Source organism: Ornithodoros turicata, chromosome 1 (assembly GCF_037126465.1).
Source record: "Ornithodoros turicata isolate Travis chromosome 1, ASM3712646v1, whole genome shotgun sequence".
NCBI lineage: Eukaryota > Metazoa > Arthropoda > Arachnida > Ixodida > Argasidae > Ornithodoros > Ornithodoros turicata.
The window spans coordinates 196,814,693-196,833,841 of NC_088201.1; the positions used below are offsets into that span (position 1 = coordinate 196,814,693).

Genomic DNA, 19,149 nt, shown 5'->3' on the forward strand with positions numbered 1-19,149 from the left:
ACCCTAAACCAGTTCCTGCATTAGGAAAACTGACTCCTGAACTAGAGCTAGAGTGGGCATCAGCCCTTAACAACACTGCCCGTACGTTTCTAGAAATATTAAAGAAACAGTGCCATGCGCAACTCGCTACGATCCAGGCCCATATGAACAATATCAGTCTCACCGACGCGGAGGCAAACACTCTCGAACTACACATTCAACAACTGAACCGTGAGCTAGCTAACAAGGAACACTCAAAACTCAGAAAACCTAATTCCAACGACGACACGGATACCGGACCCACTAACACTACACACGCAGCAGCCGAACAAATCATTTCCAGCACCACAACCACAACTCTCCGCAACATCGCTGAGCCACCCCGAGAAAACGCTGACGCAAGCACCGTAATAGATATATCACTCTCACTAACCAGCGACGAACTACAAGTCCTCTCTAGGGGGTTAACATTCTGCCCTACACTCAATTCTGTTAACGAATACGAAATCCACAAAGACATATCAGACTTTGCGAGACGGCTACGCCTTAGAGAATTCTTCGCTCATACAACACAAGAAAACAACAACGACCTCCGACTACCATCAACCTGGACACCAAATCACGGCCGAGAACCCGCATTAGACCTGTACATTAAACAAGTAAGCAACGACATCCTTCGCGGTATTTCCCAAAGCTCGCGCGGTCACAACCTCACTAAAACACAGCGTGACATCATCAAAGCGCTAGCTGATAGAGACGATATCATTATCAAGCCCGCAGATAAGGGTGGGAGTATCGTCATCTCGCCCACAGATAAATATATTTCTGAAGCTCATAGGCAACTCAACAATACGCAACACTACCTCAAACTGGACCATGACCCAACAAAGGAGTACACGGCGCTCATAACCCATACCATACAGGACCTCCACGAACGAAAGCTCATCACACGTGATGACCTCAGATATCTCACCCCATCAAACACAGGCGCAGGTCATTTCTGTTTACTGCCCAAAATCCACAAGGTACACGCCAACGAGCTCTATACGGCTGACATCCCTGGCAGGCCAATTGTATCTAATAACAACACACCAACAGAAAGACTCTCGAAATTCCTGGACCACTATTTAAACCATATTCCGACAACAGTGCCATCGCATGTACAAGAAACACCCCACCTCCTCAGAATAATCAGAGGTATAAACAACACTCGTACATTTGGTAGGGACACAATACTAGCCACGCTGGATGTGACATCACTGTATACTAACATCCCACACAACGACGGAATCACAGCCCCCTGCAATACCCTTTCTACAACAAACACCAGAAAAGACACGGAAACCATACTCGCTCTAATGGACTTTGTCCTTAAACTGAACTACTTCGAGTTCAATGGCGAATACTATCTACAAGTACACGGTACAAGTATGGGCACACCTGTTGCACCCACATACGCAAATATCTTCATGGGGTTCTTAAAAAACAAAGTTCTCAGCGCCCTCCCATTAAAACCCACGGTGTACCTTCGGTACATCGATGATATACTGATAATATGGGAACACGGGGAACATGAATTTCAAAAGTTCGTAGATCTACTGAACACTGCGCACAGCAACATAAAGTTCACATCACGACAGTCAACTCACTTAATTAACTTCCTCGACACCACAATATCACTAGACAACGGCAACCTCACTACAACCCTGTACAAAAAGCCAACTGACAAACAACAATACCTTCACTTCAAGAGTCACCACCCGCGTCACTGTAAGGTTGGAATTCCTAATGGGCAGAGCGTAAGACTACGCAGAGTTTGTTCAAACGACACAGATTACGCTGAGAAGCTTGACGAACTCTGCAGTACACTTGCCCAAAGGGACTATCCAGACTCCCTTCGAACTGAATTCCGTCGCAAGGCACTCACGCTCGATCGAGATGAGGTTCTGGAAAACCGAAAAAATCCTGACGCGTGCCAAATAAGCTTCATCAGAAGATATTCCAACGCACTTCCAAACATCAAAGCCATTCTACAGAAGCACGAGCCCCTCCTCCAATGCAGTGACCGACTTAGCAATATATTCACAAATCCCATACAGGTGACATACCGACGCACAAAAAACCTGGCAGACTCCTTGGTCAATGCCAAAATCAGCAAAACGAGCACCTCGTACACGGGAACACGACCCTGCAACCTCCCGCGCTGCGAAACATGCAAGCACGTTCAACACGCTAACTCCATCAAAAGCACTGCCAGCAATTACACCCACCCCGTTAACCCCGCATTCACATGCACAAGCTCCAATGTCATATACTGCATTGAATGCGGCCACTGCTCTATGCAATACATTGGTGAAACCGGCCAACAAATGAACAACCGCCTTACCGGACACAGAACCGACACGTCCAACAAACTTCCCAAAGCAGTCGCCGAACACTTTAACGTTCCCGGTCACAGTTTTGACAACATTAAACTGTATATTCTAGAAACCGGGTTTAGATCCACACGTGACAGACGTGATAGGGAGTCTTATCTCACATACAAGTTCAACGCTCTTCATCCGTCCGGTATCAACATATCACAAGGCACCATAGAAACACTTCACAAATAAAATATGCTTTTCCCTTCTACCTCCATTATCATCTGTTATGTTCTGCATGACCACTGCTTTCTAATTTCTTTATTGCATGCCACAACTTTGTATTACAAATATTTAAAAAAAAGCCTTTGCTCATTCTGGAATTTTCCCCACGTAACCACTAACCTCCTTATCTTTCGCTATGCTTGCCAATTCTTGCCTGTTGTCCCGTTCCGTCCGCGTGTTCGTGAACCTTCCATTTTCTGTAACCGGTCTGTAGCCTAGATCACTACGTTCACATAATCCCCCCCCCCCCACACACACACTCTAACAAAGCAGTCATTCACTCCGGCCGTAGAAGCCCGTACGGAACCTTTCTTCCCTCCGGGCTGTTGACCCACAATTCGCATGAACCTTTAACACGTCACACCTAACCCTTTAAATACCATGCCAATGATGAGGACGGTGCCCAGAAGAAGAACAGTCTCTGTTCGAAATATCGCGGCTTCTGTCCTGAGGCAACTCCCTTCCTACATCTCTACCGGTTCGCTGGATTTCTACCCATCTATGTCTAGGGAAAGGGTGGTCCTATGGAGGTTGAGTGAACCCTGAGGTTGGTTTGGACCCTTTTTGGTCCCTCTGGGAAAGCAACACGCTGCTTTGGCCCCTGCTTCCCATAGACGGGTGGTCCTGGAACACCCGGCCAGGACTATTCAGCTAATCACCCTCTCCCTTTCCATTACCTCCTCTTTTCTCTCCTTCTCTTTCTCCATTTCTTCCTCCACTTTCTTTGGCGACTAGGGTCAACCTTTGGCAGTCTCCTCCTTCTTCACGGAGCTGCACTTGGGTATAGTGCGGATGGATGTGATAGCGTGCCGAACCCGTTCCCTTGGCTGGGGTCGGTGCTGGCCGACACACTGACTGCACTCAAGCACCACTTTTTTAATGGATTCTATGAACTCCAAAGAACATGATCGGCACTTCAACAAAAGGTACCGCGCCAATGTATTTCAAGAGCACACGCTCAACTTTTTCACTCCCGGACCAAGGTTTGCCAACTTCTTTGTTCTGCATGCAGAGGACGAAACCAAACAACTTGCTAAGATATACCCCTTTCTGATAGCGAGAGACCTGGAAAAGGTTATCGGGAAAACCTACATTGTTAAAAAGCTACCAACAGGGGACCTTCAAATCGAAGTTATTAGCAGAAAACAAAGATCTGCTCTCCTCTCTCTGACTGAAATTGGTGACACGGTAGTCAGTGTAACAATGCATCGATCGATGAACCTAGTAAAAGGTGTGATATCTGAAGAACAGCTCCTTGACCCTACTGACTCCGAGATTCAACAGGGACTCCAAGGTCAGGGTGTGGTGCCAGCAAAGCGAATTGTCATGCACAGTGATGGTAATGAAGTTCCATTCAAACATGCTGTTCTTTCATTTCAACTGCACAAGCTCCCTTCCACTCTAAAAGCAGGATACGTGAACTGCTACGTGGGACCGTTCGTCCCAAACCCCTGCCGGTGCTTTAAGTGCCAGCGGTTTGGACACGGGTCACAGGTCTGCCGTGGGAGGACTACGTGCACAAAATATTATGACACTGAGAAAGGCCATGTAGTGGAGACCTGCCAGAATCGCGTCCGATGCGTGAATTGCAAACGTGGCCGTCCTACCTATACTCCCGATCCTGCCTTCAGTGGCAGGAAGAGAAAGAAATATTGAAAATCAAAGTAACGCCGAACATTTCTGATAAAGAAGCAGTCAACCACATCCTCTAGGGATGTTGCTGGCGCCTATTCTGTTTGGGACGGTATCAGAAAGGACCCGTCTCAGACCACTCAATATATGGAGGTCGAGGACGACTGCTCATCACAAAAGCCGTCGATGAGCCTCCCAGGCACATTCTCACAACCCAAAGAGGGACGTCAGAGAACAAGTCGTAGAGGTAGGGGCGATAGACTCTCCGAACAACAGAACCCTCGCGAAGAGTGTTGCCTCCCTAAGTACAGTTGACTTCTGTACCACGTACTCTACATGTACAAGTACCCTCTATATGGCACTACATGGCTTCTTTTCCTCTCATTTATAATTAATTCTACACACATTATCCAGTGGAACTGTCGCGGACTCAGCTACCCCAATTTTCGAGTGTTACAGAATGGAATGGTACTCACACGATGTGTTTATAAGGGAACACTGATTATGTGCGCAAAATAGTTATCTGAAACTCCTCAAGGTTTTTTCGAAAAAGTGATTTTTTAGTTTCACTGACACTCCGTCTTGTGGCCCGCAAACCCCGTGTCGACGACACATTCGTGGTCTGCCGTTGCTCCGGCTTATCATGACATTTGACTTGGTTTCTTCCACCATGCCGGCCGGTTTCTTCTGCCGAGCCGTCTGCTGCGCAGATTAAGATTGGATTGCGATTTCTGGACTTCACTGAACCCACGAGGAACGTGAGTTTCGCTTCCTTCGACTGCAAAGCATTTGCTAGGACAATGCAGATTTCCTGGTGTGTTTCGTGTTCTCTGCTGCGTGCCAAGAATGCGTGAGCGTTTTGCTCCCGTCTGCAAGAACACTTCAGCATGCAGTTCCAATGTTTCAAACCACAATTTTCCGGAAGGCGAAAGAAAAAGCTATTGACTGCAACAATCGGTTACAACGCCGACTGGGTGCCACCTTCCAAAGCAGCGATTTGATGTGTTCATTTCGCTGATTCGAATGTTACGGAAGCAATGCGCAACTGGTTTCACACAAAGCCGAAGATATCTCGTCCGGGATGCTGCGTCAACCTTATCTGCAGCAGGAGATTGCAGAGGCAGGACTACGCATCAGATAAAGGTAAGTCGCGTAATGTCCCAAGCAGCACAATAGGGCTGGACGGTATGTGTCTTATCAATGTTCTTTAGATTCAGGAGTCTGTTCAATGCTTTCTACCAACCCGTCTACCCGTATTGCACTCGACTTTCAGTACATTGTGCTGCTTGGGGTTAGACAAGTCAGTCATGCAGGGCAAATGCCATTACATAAAAAAGAAAAATACGCTATCTGTCAGTTACTGCTTCATCTTTTAGAGATTAGGCCCCAGCGGTTGTATTCTCAGAACATATTTGGAATTGCCTTATCTGTTAAATGATTTCGCAGGCATTCTAACACCACCGAAAAGCTTGCACTCCACATCTCAACTATCACCTTCTGGGTTTCAAGGTGAAGGCTGTCATCAGTGCCAACAAGACGCCCCTTCAAAGTTCATCTGTTTTTCTAGACAGAACAGTGACACCTGGTACTGATGACATTTCATTTTATGATGAATCAAGCGCATTGCATCACGTGTGCTTGACTTCTTTTATTTGTATACCCTTGCTGTTGCTCGTTAGCTTATACCCCTGTCACACGGGCATTTTCGATCCTGCTCGACCGAACCTGCTTGAACCCAATGCAGATCGGATGGTGCTACACGGCCGCTTCCAAGGAGGATCGAACTTTGATCCTGCTTGACTCAAGACAGTTCCCATAACAGGATTGAGAATTTCAAGACGGCTCGACGGCCGCCATTTGCATCCTCGACCCCGGTGAACTGTCATAAGTTAAGACGGACATGCGCGCGAAGCTACAAATGATGCTTACATCGGTATACGATAAATTACCACTAATATCGCTGTTATATAGGAAACGCGAAATTAATGAGTCCCGTTTATTCATTTGCACAAGTCAACCATTCAATGCGCATTGAAAGTGGCCGTGTAGCAGCGTCAAAACTCGAGCGTGCTCGGGAAGTTCGATGCAGATCGGATTCGAGAAGGATCGAAATGCCCGTGTGACAGGGGTATTAGAGCATCTGTTGTAACCTAAAAACGATGAAGAGGAGGAGTGATCTGAAACCACGCCCCCTCGCTCTGTGTGTTCACGCGAATAAATTATTCTTGTCTCTACGTCTCTTTGTTCATCAACATGGTGCCGTGACCAGGATCAATCGGCATAGACGACCTCCAGAAGCACAACGCAAGCAGATTACAGGCATCTTGTTAGAGCCCAGAGCAGCAACTCCAGATATACCGATGTTTGTCCAGTTAGAAGGTGAATCTGCACTTTACCTAAGCGAGACGTCTTCGATCCTGGCGGCGGACGAGGAGCGAACCACCCTGAGACGATGATGATGATGATGATTCGTGTTTTAATGGCGCAGCGGTAACTACGACCATAATGCGCCAAGACCATGATAAAAAGCATTAACAGTTTAAGAGATAATGATCTAGTGATTAATTAAAAGGTATAAGGATTTGGTTAAAACTAACGCATTACCAATCAAATGGTATAAGAGAAAGCTGTAAAACTAGAGAGCATTTAAAAGACCAATATTTTGGAAGAATTTAAGAACCTGTTCAAATGGCACGAAAGCTTCATCCCCTAGTAAAAGGGAAGGATGGAGAGGTAAATTGTATGTGTAAAACTCGTGGAAATGACGATGTCGGTGGGTTTGATACAATGGACATGTGATGAGAATGTGAAGGACGGAACTGTATACGCCACACCGTGTGCAGAACGGGGGGTCCTCCCTACGGAGGAGGTGACCGTGCGTCAAATGGGTGTGGCCAATCCGGAGCCTGGTGGAAACAACTTCATGGAGGCGATTGCTAAAAACAGGGGTTGGTTTCCCTACGGCTGGTTTAACTAGATGGAGTTTGTTGTCATGTTGTGTATCCCAATGCTGCTGCCACTTGCTGTTTATGCTTCTGAGAAGTGCTGGGCGGAGGTCATGGGAGGGTACATCAAAATGGCTGATTTCTAATGAAAGGGCAGCTGTGGCAGCTGTGTCGGCGACTTCGTTTCCGGGTATACCAACATGACTGGGTACCCAGCAGAAGGTTAAAGAAAGGCCCTTTTTCGTCACTCTACTGGCAAGGCACTGTGCCCTGCTCACAAGCAGATTTTTTGACATCCCCATGTTGCCTATTGCTTTCAGACAACTTAGAGAATCCGTGTAGATGACTGATGACTTGATATGATATTGTACGATGTAGTTCAATGCAGTTATGATACCATATACCTCAGCACTAAAAATGGAGAGTACGTGAGGTAGACGATTTGAAAGTGTACATCCGTCGGTTATCATTGCGCATGATACGGCGGTGTCTGTTTTTGAGCCATCTGTATAAAAAGCACTGTGTTTGCCAAGACTTTCCTTTAGGGACTCGAACTCCTGCTGGAGTACGACGGGTGGGGTGTCCTGCTTCTTCCACTTCGTCAAGGTATAATTAATACGCGGAGGGGACTGCCATGGTGGAATACGCGAGGTAGCCCGTACTACCGTGGAATCACAATGGCGGAAGTTATAAACCTCACATCCTTGAAGGACCCTCATGCTGAATGGAGGGACAACGGTGTGCTTATTAAGAAATAGCTGTTTGTAGCATGTGTCTTCGACATAGGGGATGGCTGGGTTTTGGGCGTATCCTTTTACCCTAAAAAAGTATTGAACGGACAGGTAAAACCGCCTCCTTTCTAGCGACCATTCGTTGCTTTCAACATAAAGGCTTTCTACTGGTGATGTGCGGAAAGCTCCAAGTGTCAGACGCAAGCCTAAATGATGCACTGGATCTAGGACCTTAAGCACGGATTGCCGGGCTGAACCATAAACTACACACCCGTAATCAAGTTTGGACCGTATTGTTGAGGTATAAACTCTGTAAAGGGTCTGACGGTCCGCACCCCATGATCTATGGGACAAAATTTTTAAGAGGTTCATGGATTTTGTGCATTTGACTTTTAAGTATTTGATGTGGGCAAGAAATGTAAGCTTCGCGTCAAAGATGACTCCCAGGAACTTGTGTTGGTCTTTTACCTGGAGGTCACACCCATTTAGCTTAAGTGAGAGCGGGGGAAATAATCCTCGTACCCTCGAAAAAAGAACACAGATAGTTTTCTCGGTTGAGAAACTGAACCCATTTCGAGTCGCCCATCTACTCAGCTTGTTTATGGCAACCTGCAGCTGCCTCTCACACACTGTCAAATTCGTCGAGGAGCAACACATTTGGATGTCGTCTACGTATAAAGAATATGTTATGGAAGGAGGGATAACTTGTGTGACAGAATTTATTTTCACAAGGAACAGGGTGACACTGAGAATGGAGCCCTGCGGGACTCCATTTTCTTGCATGAACGAACGAGAGAGAAGTTCGCCAAGCCGGACTCTAAATGTTCTTTTCTGCAAAAAGTCAGCAATACATCTCAAAAGACGACCACGTATTCCAAGAGAATGAAGATCTTGCAGGATACCATACCGCCACGTGGTATCGTATGCTTTTTCAAGATCAAAGAAAACGGATGCACAGTGACGCCTTCTGACAAAAGCTTCCCGAATGGTTGTTTCCAAACGAATGAGATGATCGGTTGTTGAGCATCCCATTCGAAATCCACACGGAAATTGCGACAAGCAGTTATTCTCCTCCAGATAGTGCACAAGACGGTTGTTAACAATTCGTTCAAATGTCTTTCCAATGCAGCTCGTGAGGGCAATCGGCCTGTAACTACTTGGCGTTGAGGAATCCTTTCCAGGTTTCAGGATTGGGATGATGGTAGCAGTCTTCCAAGCAGTTGGCATTGTGTTCCTGGACCAAACTTTGTTAAAGAACTCGAGTAGACAAATTTTAGACTGTTCTGATAAGTGTTGTAGCATTGAGTAGGTTACCCTGTCTGGTCCTGGGGATGTGGTGTTTCGAAATGATAAAGATCTGAGAAGCTCCACCATCGTAAAGGGCTGGTTATACATAAGCTCTTCACCACCATTCATTGGAATTACTCGTTTCTCTGCGTTGGATTTGATTGTTCTGAATTCCCTGGAATAATATGATGAGCTTGAGACATTTTCAAAGTGCTCTCCGAGAGCATTGGCTTGTTCTTCTAGGCTGTTTTTTGATTGGCCATTAATACGTAAAAGAGGGATGCTGTAACCAATATGCTGTCCCTTGATCTTTCGGATCCTATCCCAAACAATTTTGGATGGGGTATGACCGGTTAAAGATGACACGAAACCGCGCCAAGATGACCGCTTTGCTTGGTTGCGTGTCCATCTTGCTTTGGCCCTCGCTTTCTTAAAAAGCAGGAGGTTATTTGCGGTTGGATATCTTCGGAATATCCCCCAAGCACGGTTTTGAAGTTTGCGTGTCTCCTCACATTCGGCCGTCCACCAAGGCTTTGGGCGCTTGGGCAGGCGGCCAGAAGACTGTGGAATACTTTCAGTTTCTGCTTGTATGATGACATTCGTGATGAGGTCGTTAGCATCCTCAATTGCTACATGATTCAATGGGATCAAAGTAAGGTCGCACTTCTCAGTAAAAGAACCCCAGTCAGCGTCCTGGAGTCTCCATCTGGGAGGACGTATTGTAAGTGTATTAAGCCCTGAAAGATATTTCAAGATCACTGGGAAGTGGTCGCTTCCAAGAGGGTTTGCCTCAACTCTCCATTCCACATCCTGCAAAAGCGATGGGCTGCAGAAGGACAGGTCCAAAGCAGAGAAAGTCTGAGTTGAGGTATGTAAATAAGTTTGTGATCCTGTGTTTAAGAGGCAAATCATGGATGATGAGAGAATTGCTTCGAGCATCTGCCCCCTGCAGTCAACCCTTACGCTGCCCCAAAGAGGATTATGGGCATTAAAATCGCCCAAAAGGAGAAAAGGCTGTGGCAACTGGCTGCATAAATTTTCTATGTCTGTTTGCGTGATGGTTGTTGCTGGTGGCAAGTAAACGGAGCAGACTGTCACCATTTTATCGAGACAGACCTGCACAGCCACAGCCTCCAATTCTGTCACTAACTGTACTTGTTTGGTTGGAAAGCATGTTCGTGTAACGATGGCTACACCGCCGGATGCACGAGCTGCGTCAGTTCGATCTTTTCTGAAGATGTTATGTCTGCGAAGAGGGTTCGGAGTGTTTGCGCTTAGATAAGTCTCCTGCAGACAGAAACATGCCGCGTTATAGCGGTCAAAAAGATCGCTCACGTCATCTAGATTTGACAGCATTCCACGGCAGTTCCACTGAATAAAACTTTTCATTATAATCAATGAAATAAAGATGGCGAGCGCAGTACAAAGGAGGATTGAGACTTGGAAAACTTTGCTGAGTAACTTGGGAAACAGGAATTGCATTTAAGGGGCTTGAACTCTTCGCAGTTGTTGTTTCTGCTGTTCATTTGCTTTTGCGCCCCTTCCCCTGCCCTTCTCTCTCCTTTCTTTCCCTGACATATCAGGGAGGCTTGATGATGATTTCTGTGACATCCTGTCATCATCATCAACTTCCATGTTTTGAGGTCCTTTCTGGGAGGGGGCTTTTAAAGTCCCATCCCAAACAGACGGTATACCGCCGGCCGTACGAACGGCCGGGGGTGTGTTTTTCTGGCCAGTTGAACGGCTTGCCTCCGTAACAGCAGGAGCCACCTGAGTGTCTCTAGCCTCCTGTTGGGGAGTGTAGGGTGGGAACTCAGAGACCTGCGAGCAGGTTTGAGTTTCCACAGATTTCCTTGGTGGTGCCACTCCCCTGCGCACCACTTCGCAGAAAGATCCTTTCATTTGAAATTCGTATTGTGTCTTTGCAGCTCTGTAAGGAATGTTTTGTACAGTTTTGATCTTTATGATTTCTTTTTCTTCTTTCCAGCGTGGGCACGATCGAGAGTACACCGGGTGGTTGCCCTGGCAGTTGGCACAACGGTACTCATTGCTGCAAGTCTCTGGCAAATGGTCTTTGCCAGAGCATTTTGGGCAGGTGGAGTGTCCGCGGCAAACAAGCGAACTGTGCCCAAAATGCTGGCACTTGAAACAACGTCTTGGGTTTGGAATGTATGGTCTGACATTGCAACTGAGGTAACCAGCCTTTATATTAGAAGGTAACGCATGTAGCTGAAAAGAAAGAATAATGTGCTTGGTTGGGATTTCCTTACCATCCCTCCTCATAATGATCCGTTTTGCAGAGACCACGCCCTGCTCACTCAGTCCATCTTCAATCTCAGTTTCTGTGCATTCCAGGAGTTCATCTTCTGATATTACACCTTTGGTTATGTTCAGTGTGCGGTGTACGTTAACACTTACAGGTATGTTCCCGATGTTTGACAGTGTCTGTAGTGTCGTGCTTTGATGTTTGTTCTGTACTTCGACCTGGATATCCCCAGCATTCAGTTTTCTAGCATTGTAAGATTTACCGATTACTTTTTCGAGTTCCTTCGCCACAACAAAATGAGAAATTTTCGCAAGTGGCTTTCCCTCTTCCTCAGACTGAATTATTAGGAACTTCGGAAACCAGGGGTCTGGAGACATATCAAGCAGATTCTGTTCAGGTCTCTCGGTGCGGCTCCGTTTTAGGCGCCGATCAGTTTTTTTAGAGTGGTGGTTATCCATATAAGAAGATACTATTGTTCAGTGCAGCAGGCGTGTCGCCCACCATGGGGCCCGACTTAGGGAACGTGCCCCGCACGCTAACACCTACCTCTGCACTATACCCTAGTGCAGCTTCTGGAGAGTGAAAGACTGCCCAAGGTTGACCCTTGCCGCCAAAGAAGGTGAAGGGAAGAAATGGAGAGAAAGAAGGAGACCAAGGAAGAGAAAGTAATGAAAAGGGAGATGGCGACTAGCTGAATAATCCTGGCCGGGTCTTCCAGGACCACCCGACTATGGGAAGCAGGGGCCAAAGCGGTGTGTTGCTTTCCCGGAGGGGCCCCGAAGGGTCCTAAACAACCTCCGGGTCCACTCAACCGCCAGGATCCCCCTTTCCCCAGACACGGGAAAGCCACGCACAGCTATACGTGGGGGTCTCCCTCCTGCGGCGACCCAACCGTGAGTGCAGGAGGGGGCTACTGCGGCTGCTGCCGGGCGATGGGGGCGCCAAGTTCCCGACGCCGGGCCACCCTGAGACAAGCAGTGAGATATATTCATTTGCATCACGATGAATAGGCACACCGTATCGAAAAAACGGAAAGTTCTCAGAACGCAAGTCACGAACCTTATCGGAGAAATTGAACGGACCACTCAAGGGGGAGTTGGTTAGGGGGTTGTAGAAACACTCACGCACCAGTTAAAGGCTTTAGACAGTCTCCTGAAAGATACCAATAGCCAGTACGAACAGTTTATCACTGCTGAAACAGCAGATGGAGAATTTGAGAGATGGGTTGATTACCAAATGAAAATAGCAACCGCGTTCGCAACATTGGCGCGGGCAGGTATACGAGAACCAGCAAGTGCACAAGAGCAAGGTGCAAGGAGAGCAGTCAGCACTTCACGAGAGGAAGTAGTCAAATTACCAAAACTTGAAGTGATCAAATTTGATAGAAACAGAATGATGTGGCATAGATTTTGGAATCAGTTCTCAGACCACCGTTCACGATAGACAGGCGATGTCGAAGACTCACAAGTTCAGCTACGTCTTAAACTCCTTAACGGAACCCGCTGCATCTGCAATTGAAGGATTACAGGTTTCAGAAGAAAACTATGACCGTGCAGTACAAATTCTTACCGAGCGATTTGGACTCCCACAGCATATAGTGGACAGTCACATGGATTCTCTCATCCATATAAAACCTGTAACGTCGACAAATGACAAGGAAGGACTTCGATATCTACATCAGACTGTTGAGGCCAACACTAGAGGGCTGGAGTCTTTGGGCATAAAACTGGAATCGTATGCTACAATGCTGCTACCCATTCTTCTAAAAAGCATTCCAAAGCAAGTCGCTGTTGATTTCAAACTGAAAGAAGAAGAACGAAAAAGGAATGGCCAGCATAACCAGAACCAAGCGGAAGAGGTTACGTTGATGAAGGAGAATGTCGAGAAGCTTAAGAGACTACTTCAACGGCTGCAAGAGTTAGTAAAATGTCAAGGAGACGACGATAAATGGCGGGCAGTGTTCAAACGGGAACAGCACACCTCGTACTCCGCAACGGGAAAACTACAGGGAATAAAAGGAAAATCATATGCTGCTTTTTCTACGACCGCAACAAGCAAATGCATATTCTGTGGTCAATCTAACCACAAAACAGAAGAGTGCCAGAAATCGCTAACGTATGAAGCCAAAATGCTGAAACTCAAAGAAGAGCGACGCTGCTTCAAATGCACAGGAGAAAGGCATTCAGCAAAGCTTTGCAACAGCAGAATTAAATGTAGAAGATGCAAAGGCGGGCACGCTACAAGCATGTGCCGGAACAAGCGAACGCAATCATCATTGGTGTCAGCGGACGAGTTGGAAAGTCATCCAAGGCACGGTAGACCGCCTAACCCAGAACAGGGATGCATAGAAGAGGGAGCAGAACAGCGTTCGGCAGAGCATACATATCATGCATCCGAAAGACGAGATGCAAGAAACAGAAAAGGTGAACTTTCCAGGAGCGTGTTGCTTCAAACCGTTACAGCGCTAATAGAGGGAAGGCGAGGCACGCAACCAGCAAGGACACTACTGGACACTGGAAGTCAAAGGTCCTTCATTACAACGTCATTGTCCAAGACACTAAGATGTACAATATTGGGAACGGAGAATCTGTTCATCGGATCTTTCGGAGGAGCAGTTTCAGAGAAAGAGAGGCGAGTCGTTGAGCTGAAGATAAAGAAGCACAAGGGCACACATGCACAGACGATCAGAGCTCTCGAAGTAGAGAAGATAGGAAGTAATATCTTGCCAAGAGTGGATCCCAACATGCAAGGTCTACCAGACGAAGTTAAGCGACATTTGGGGGACGAAGAAACAGTACCAGACGATCAAATAGGCGTCGTGGTAGGATCAGACCACTATTGGGAACTTGTCACTGGAAAGACATACAGGATAAGCGATTCAGTAACCGCGGTGGAGACAACTCTCGGTTGGGAGATACAAGGGCCAGTTACTTTAAAATGCCGATGCACTAGGCAGGCCGCAGTCAGTGTGCTAAAAGTGTCGCTTGGATGTGAAATAGAAGACGAATTATTAGAAGCATTTTGGAGAGAAGAGACGCAGGAACATAGTTATTTTACAACCGAAGATGATGAGAGACTATTGGAGCTTTCCAGGAATCTTCAAAAGGTCAACAATCGATATGCAGTGAGGCTTACATGGAAGCACGAGGTCAATCTGGAGGATAATTATCACTTGGCCCACAAACGACTATTGCAGCTAACAAAGAGGCTCCAGGAGGACACAACCCTATTCGAAAGGTATGACAAAGCCATCAGGGAATATTTGTCATCGGGTGTATCAGAGAAGGTCAAGGCAGGTCAAAGTAACGGTGAATTCGTGTACTACATGCCACACCAGGCTGTCATTCGGGAAGACAGAACCACCACCAAGATCAGGATCGTCTTCGACGCTTCATCTTCTGAGACACCCGGGACATCTGTAAACGACTGTTTGGATGCAGGGCCAAACCTTAGCCCCGATATAGTCTCGGTTCTTCTCAACTTCAGAACGCACAAAGTAGCACTTGTTGCAGACGTGAAACAAGCGTTCCTGCAGATTCTCACACAAGAAGAAGACAGAGATGCACTTCGTATGCTGTGGTGGGGGCATATACCATATACTACGGAAAATAACAAATTGGAGACATGGAGGATGACAAGGGTAACCTTTGGAATTGCCTCGAGCACGTTTCTACTAGCAGCGACGATAAAAGCACACTTGCAGTCCGTGAAGGATAAGTAACCGGACACTGTGCGGATGTTGGAAAAATCTGTTTACGTCGACGACGTGATCATCGGAGGAAGCAGTGATGAGGATGCAAGAAAGGTTTATTTAGAAGCAAGAGAGATATTTAGCACAGCTGACCTAGAATTAAGGAAATGGACGTCAAGCTCCAAGGATCTGATGCAACTATTTGCAAATGACTTCGAGGGAGAAGAACCTGACAGACAAGTACGCGAAACAGGGCAAATCAAGGTACTTGGACTTAACTGGAATTTCGAAAAAGATGAGATCGAGATATCTACAAAAAATAGCGTGAAAGACATGAACGAAGCATCACTATGGACCAAACGTACGGTGCTACAACGTGTCGCAAGGATATATGATCCATTGGGGATGTTAGCACCCGTAATTGTTGCAGCAAAGATATTACTGCAGGATCTGTCGAAAACAAAGATCTCATGGGAGGATCACCTGCAGACGGATCAACAAGACCGATGGGTTGAATGGTTTACGGACGTAGAAGAGATGCAAAAGATCACGATGTCTAGATGTTATGACGACGGAAATCAGAGCAAGGTCGTACGTACTGAACTGCACATATTTTCACTATGTCTATGGCTAGAAGACAAAGGTCAATGGCCAAGTCAAGCGAACGAAAAGAAAGATTTGAGGGATGAAGGTGTGGAAGGCACACACACTAAATCAACCGTGCAAGCCGTCCAACTTTCGGCAGACATGAATCATAATGAGACACAAGACATCTTTGATATTAACCGTTATATCGATTACGAAAAGCTGCTAAGAGTAACGGCACAAGCATTTCGTTTCATTAAGCGCATATCAAAAGAAAGAATATCGGGCATATTAAGCGCAGAGGAACTGGAAGAAGCAGAAAAGTACTGGATAAAGCGAGAAGAGAAAAAGCTGTTTGAAGGAAGTGGAACCGCAGACAGTCCGTTGTATCGAAGTATCCGACATTTCAAAGATGAAGAAGGAATCTGGCGACTGGACGGCAGAATGCGCGCTAGCGACATGTCCTACGAAGAGCAGCATCCAATAATTCTGGATGGATATTTCACAGAGTTACTAATACGTCGCATACAGGAGATGTATCACGCGGGCGTCAGGGACACTTTGATACGACTACATTCAAGATTTTGGGTAATCCAAGGGAGACAGCAAGGTCCATAAAACCGGAAAGCGCACCACTTCCTCAGGACCGGACTACTCAGCAGCTTCCATTCAGAACAATGGGAGTGGACTTCGCAGGCCCGCTTTAAGCAAGAGCCCACGAAATAGAAGAATCGAGCAAGAGATATTACATTGTAATATTTACTTGTGCCACCAAAAGGGCTGTACATCTGGAAATGGTGGATAGCACGTCAGCAAACAGCTTTCTGCAGGCGTTTAGAAGATTCGTCGCACGCCGCGGATTATGTACCACTATCTACAGTGATAACGCCAGGTCCTTCAAAAGAGCCAACGAGGACATTAGCTTGATGATACGCGACCCCACGGTTCGGAAATTCACAACAGCCAACCGAATACGATGGAAATATATCGTCGAAAGAGCGACTTGGTGGGGAGGGTTCTATGAAAGGCTGGTAAGAAGCATTAAAGCTGCTCTACGAAAAGCCGTTGGAAAAGCTGTGAAGACTAAAGAAGAGCTTGAGACCATACTCGTGGAAATTGAAGGTATTCTAAACGATCGATCACTCACGTACGTGTACACAGACGCGGCGAGCCCTCTTCCTCTCACACCAGCGGGCCTCATTGGTGGGCGACACACCATGCCTTCCAACCACACAAACAGTGACGTCTTTAACGAAGACCTGCTAGCAGCATGGTCTCTCAGGCAGCAAGCCACAAGGCTATGGTGGGAAAAATGGAGAAAATAATATTTGAAAGAGCTAAGAGGCGCTTTCATGAAGAAAGGTCAGCGAAAGCCCAGAGTGCAGGTGGGAGACGTAGTTCTAGTGGAAAACAAAGGGCCACGGATGCTATGGAGAATGTGCCGGATAGAAAAGGTTTAATACGGCAAAAAACGGCGTTATAAGAGCATGTCAACTAAGGATGGCAAATAGAAACGTCATACGTCGTCCGATTCAACAGATATATCCGCTAGAAGGGTGCACGTAAGTCCTGGGCGGGAAGATGTTGTAACCTAAAAACGATGAAGAGGAGGAGTGATCTGAAACCACGCCCCCCTCGCTCTGTGTGTTCACGCGAATAAATTATTCTTGTCTCTACGTCTCCTTGTTCATCAACAGCAACCATGCCTGAGGTGTTCGTGTTCTTACTCCAACACTTTCAGGAGTACATTTAAGCAGTATCATATGCACGGCAGTTGATGTGTTTCGGTCATAAATTGTTTTTCGATACGTTTCAGGATTACATTCAAACAGCACCATGTGTGCAAAGTGCATTTTTTTCTGAGGTTTAAGTAAGGTAAATCTGTCCGCTGTTGTGTTCTACCAATGCAACAGAAGCTTGTGTTGCATTCAAGTGGTATCATGTATACAAAAACTTGTTTTATGCCTTTCTGTAGCTGCTGCACTAATACTGTAAGTACAGAGACATTCCTGCAGAACATATCGGAGCATCTTGTGTGCTATTGTTGGTATGATCTGCAGAAGTATATTGATAATGTTGATTATTCAATGACTTCAGCTAACATTTACATTCTTACTTCCAGGTAAACCCGTCACGCAGATGCCCTACCCCTTGGTATGGTTAGTTTAGGATAGTACCGAAACAATCCACCTGGATCATTATTTTTCGATTGGCAGAGGCATTACTATCACAACACATCACGCACTCCGTGTACGATGCATCAAACTTATTCTCAGGTACAGGGGAGCTGGTACGCAATTACAACATGAAACAATTACCACAGAGATCGTAAAGTCATGCCTTTTCCTCCGCACCTCGGGTTTCATGTTGTTATCCGCACATGCCAGCTCATTTCGCCTCTGCTGTGCAGCATGAACAAACGCACATATTGTTTTTGTTCACATGACACGGGGACATAAATATTATACAGCATTCTACATCATGTAATCTAACAGTTGTTCACGTTTGGATATTTTAACCATGGAATTTACCCTGCAAGCACCATACCATGCCCAAACATGAAGAACTGCTAGACAGCAGCATGTACTGTTGCCGTAGCATTTATGGCTTGCGTCTTGTGATCGGAAACAATGGTATCTTTTTCTGCTACAACCGGTAAACCACAGTAAAGATTTAGAAATACTGTGTCATATCATAAACCACTATGGGAAATGGCAGTTTGAAAAACTGGGGAAGACTGTCATTAGAACGGGGGACGTGTTCTAAGGTGAAATTTTTTACAGTGTGTGCTGTACCACGTAATACACTGCAGGTCCACCACAGTGTGGTAACGCTCTGAATACTGATTTGCTCAAAAAAGGAATGTGTGCGTTTCTTGTACTAACTTCCCCTTATGCAAAGTCGCAGAAAAATGTTTTCAGCCAATGGGGAGGGAGAGGACATCATTCTGGACTCTCGTTGACCTACAATGTTGTGTGTGAAGGTCATTTTGAAGAGTGTAGGTGGTACAATACTGTGTTCACACATTTTTGGCAGTGTTGACTAATAACCATAATTAAGCAGAAAGTACATTTGTTGCTCCATATATTTGTGTCATGGCAAAGTATGTAGAGATACATCTGTCTCAACGTACAGGTGCCAAAACTGCTTTTTGTCAATGAAAAAAATGGGCAGGAAGCAAGCGAGCTGGTGAAGGTGATGCATAATATAAAACCTGCATGCTTTTTGTGGCTAAAATATGACAAATAGTTGTCTGTTCAACACCACTAATCATGTGCCGGCCTCCATGACGCGTCTGTGGCATTACAAAGTGATTAACATGTCCCATAGATATGTGCAATGCTGAAGATGACTGAGTACATTCTATGAAATCTTGTTTCAAGAAAAG

General features: G+C 46.2%; 1 protein-coding gene across 1 annotated transcript; it reads left to right on the forward strand.

The window, feature by feature from the left end:
* Positions 1-12,935: 12,935 nt before the first annotated feature.
* On the forward strand, positions 12,936-15,206 carry LOC135393064 (uncharacterized). Its single transcript, XM_064623642.1, has one exon. It carries the CDS (start codon positions 12,936-12,938, stop codon positions 15,204-15,206), a length of 2,271 nt encoding a protein of 756 aa, XP_064479712.1.
* Positions 15,207-19,149: the final 3,943 nt, after the last annotated feature.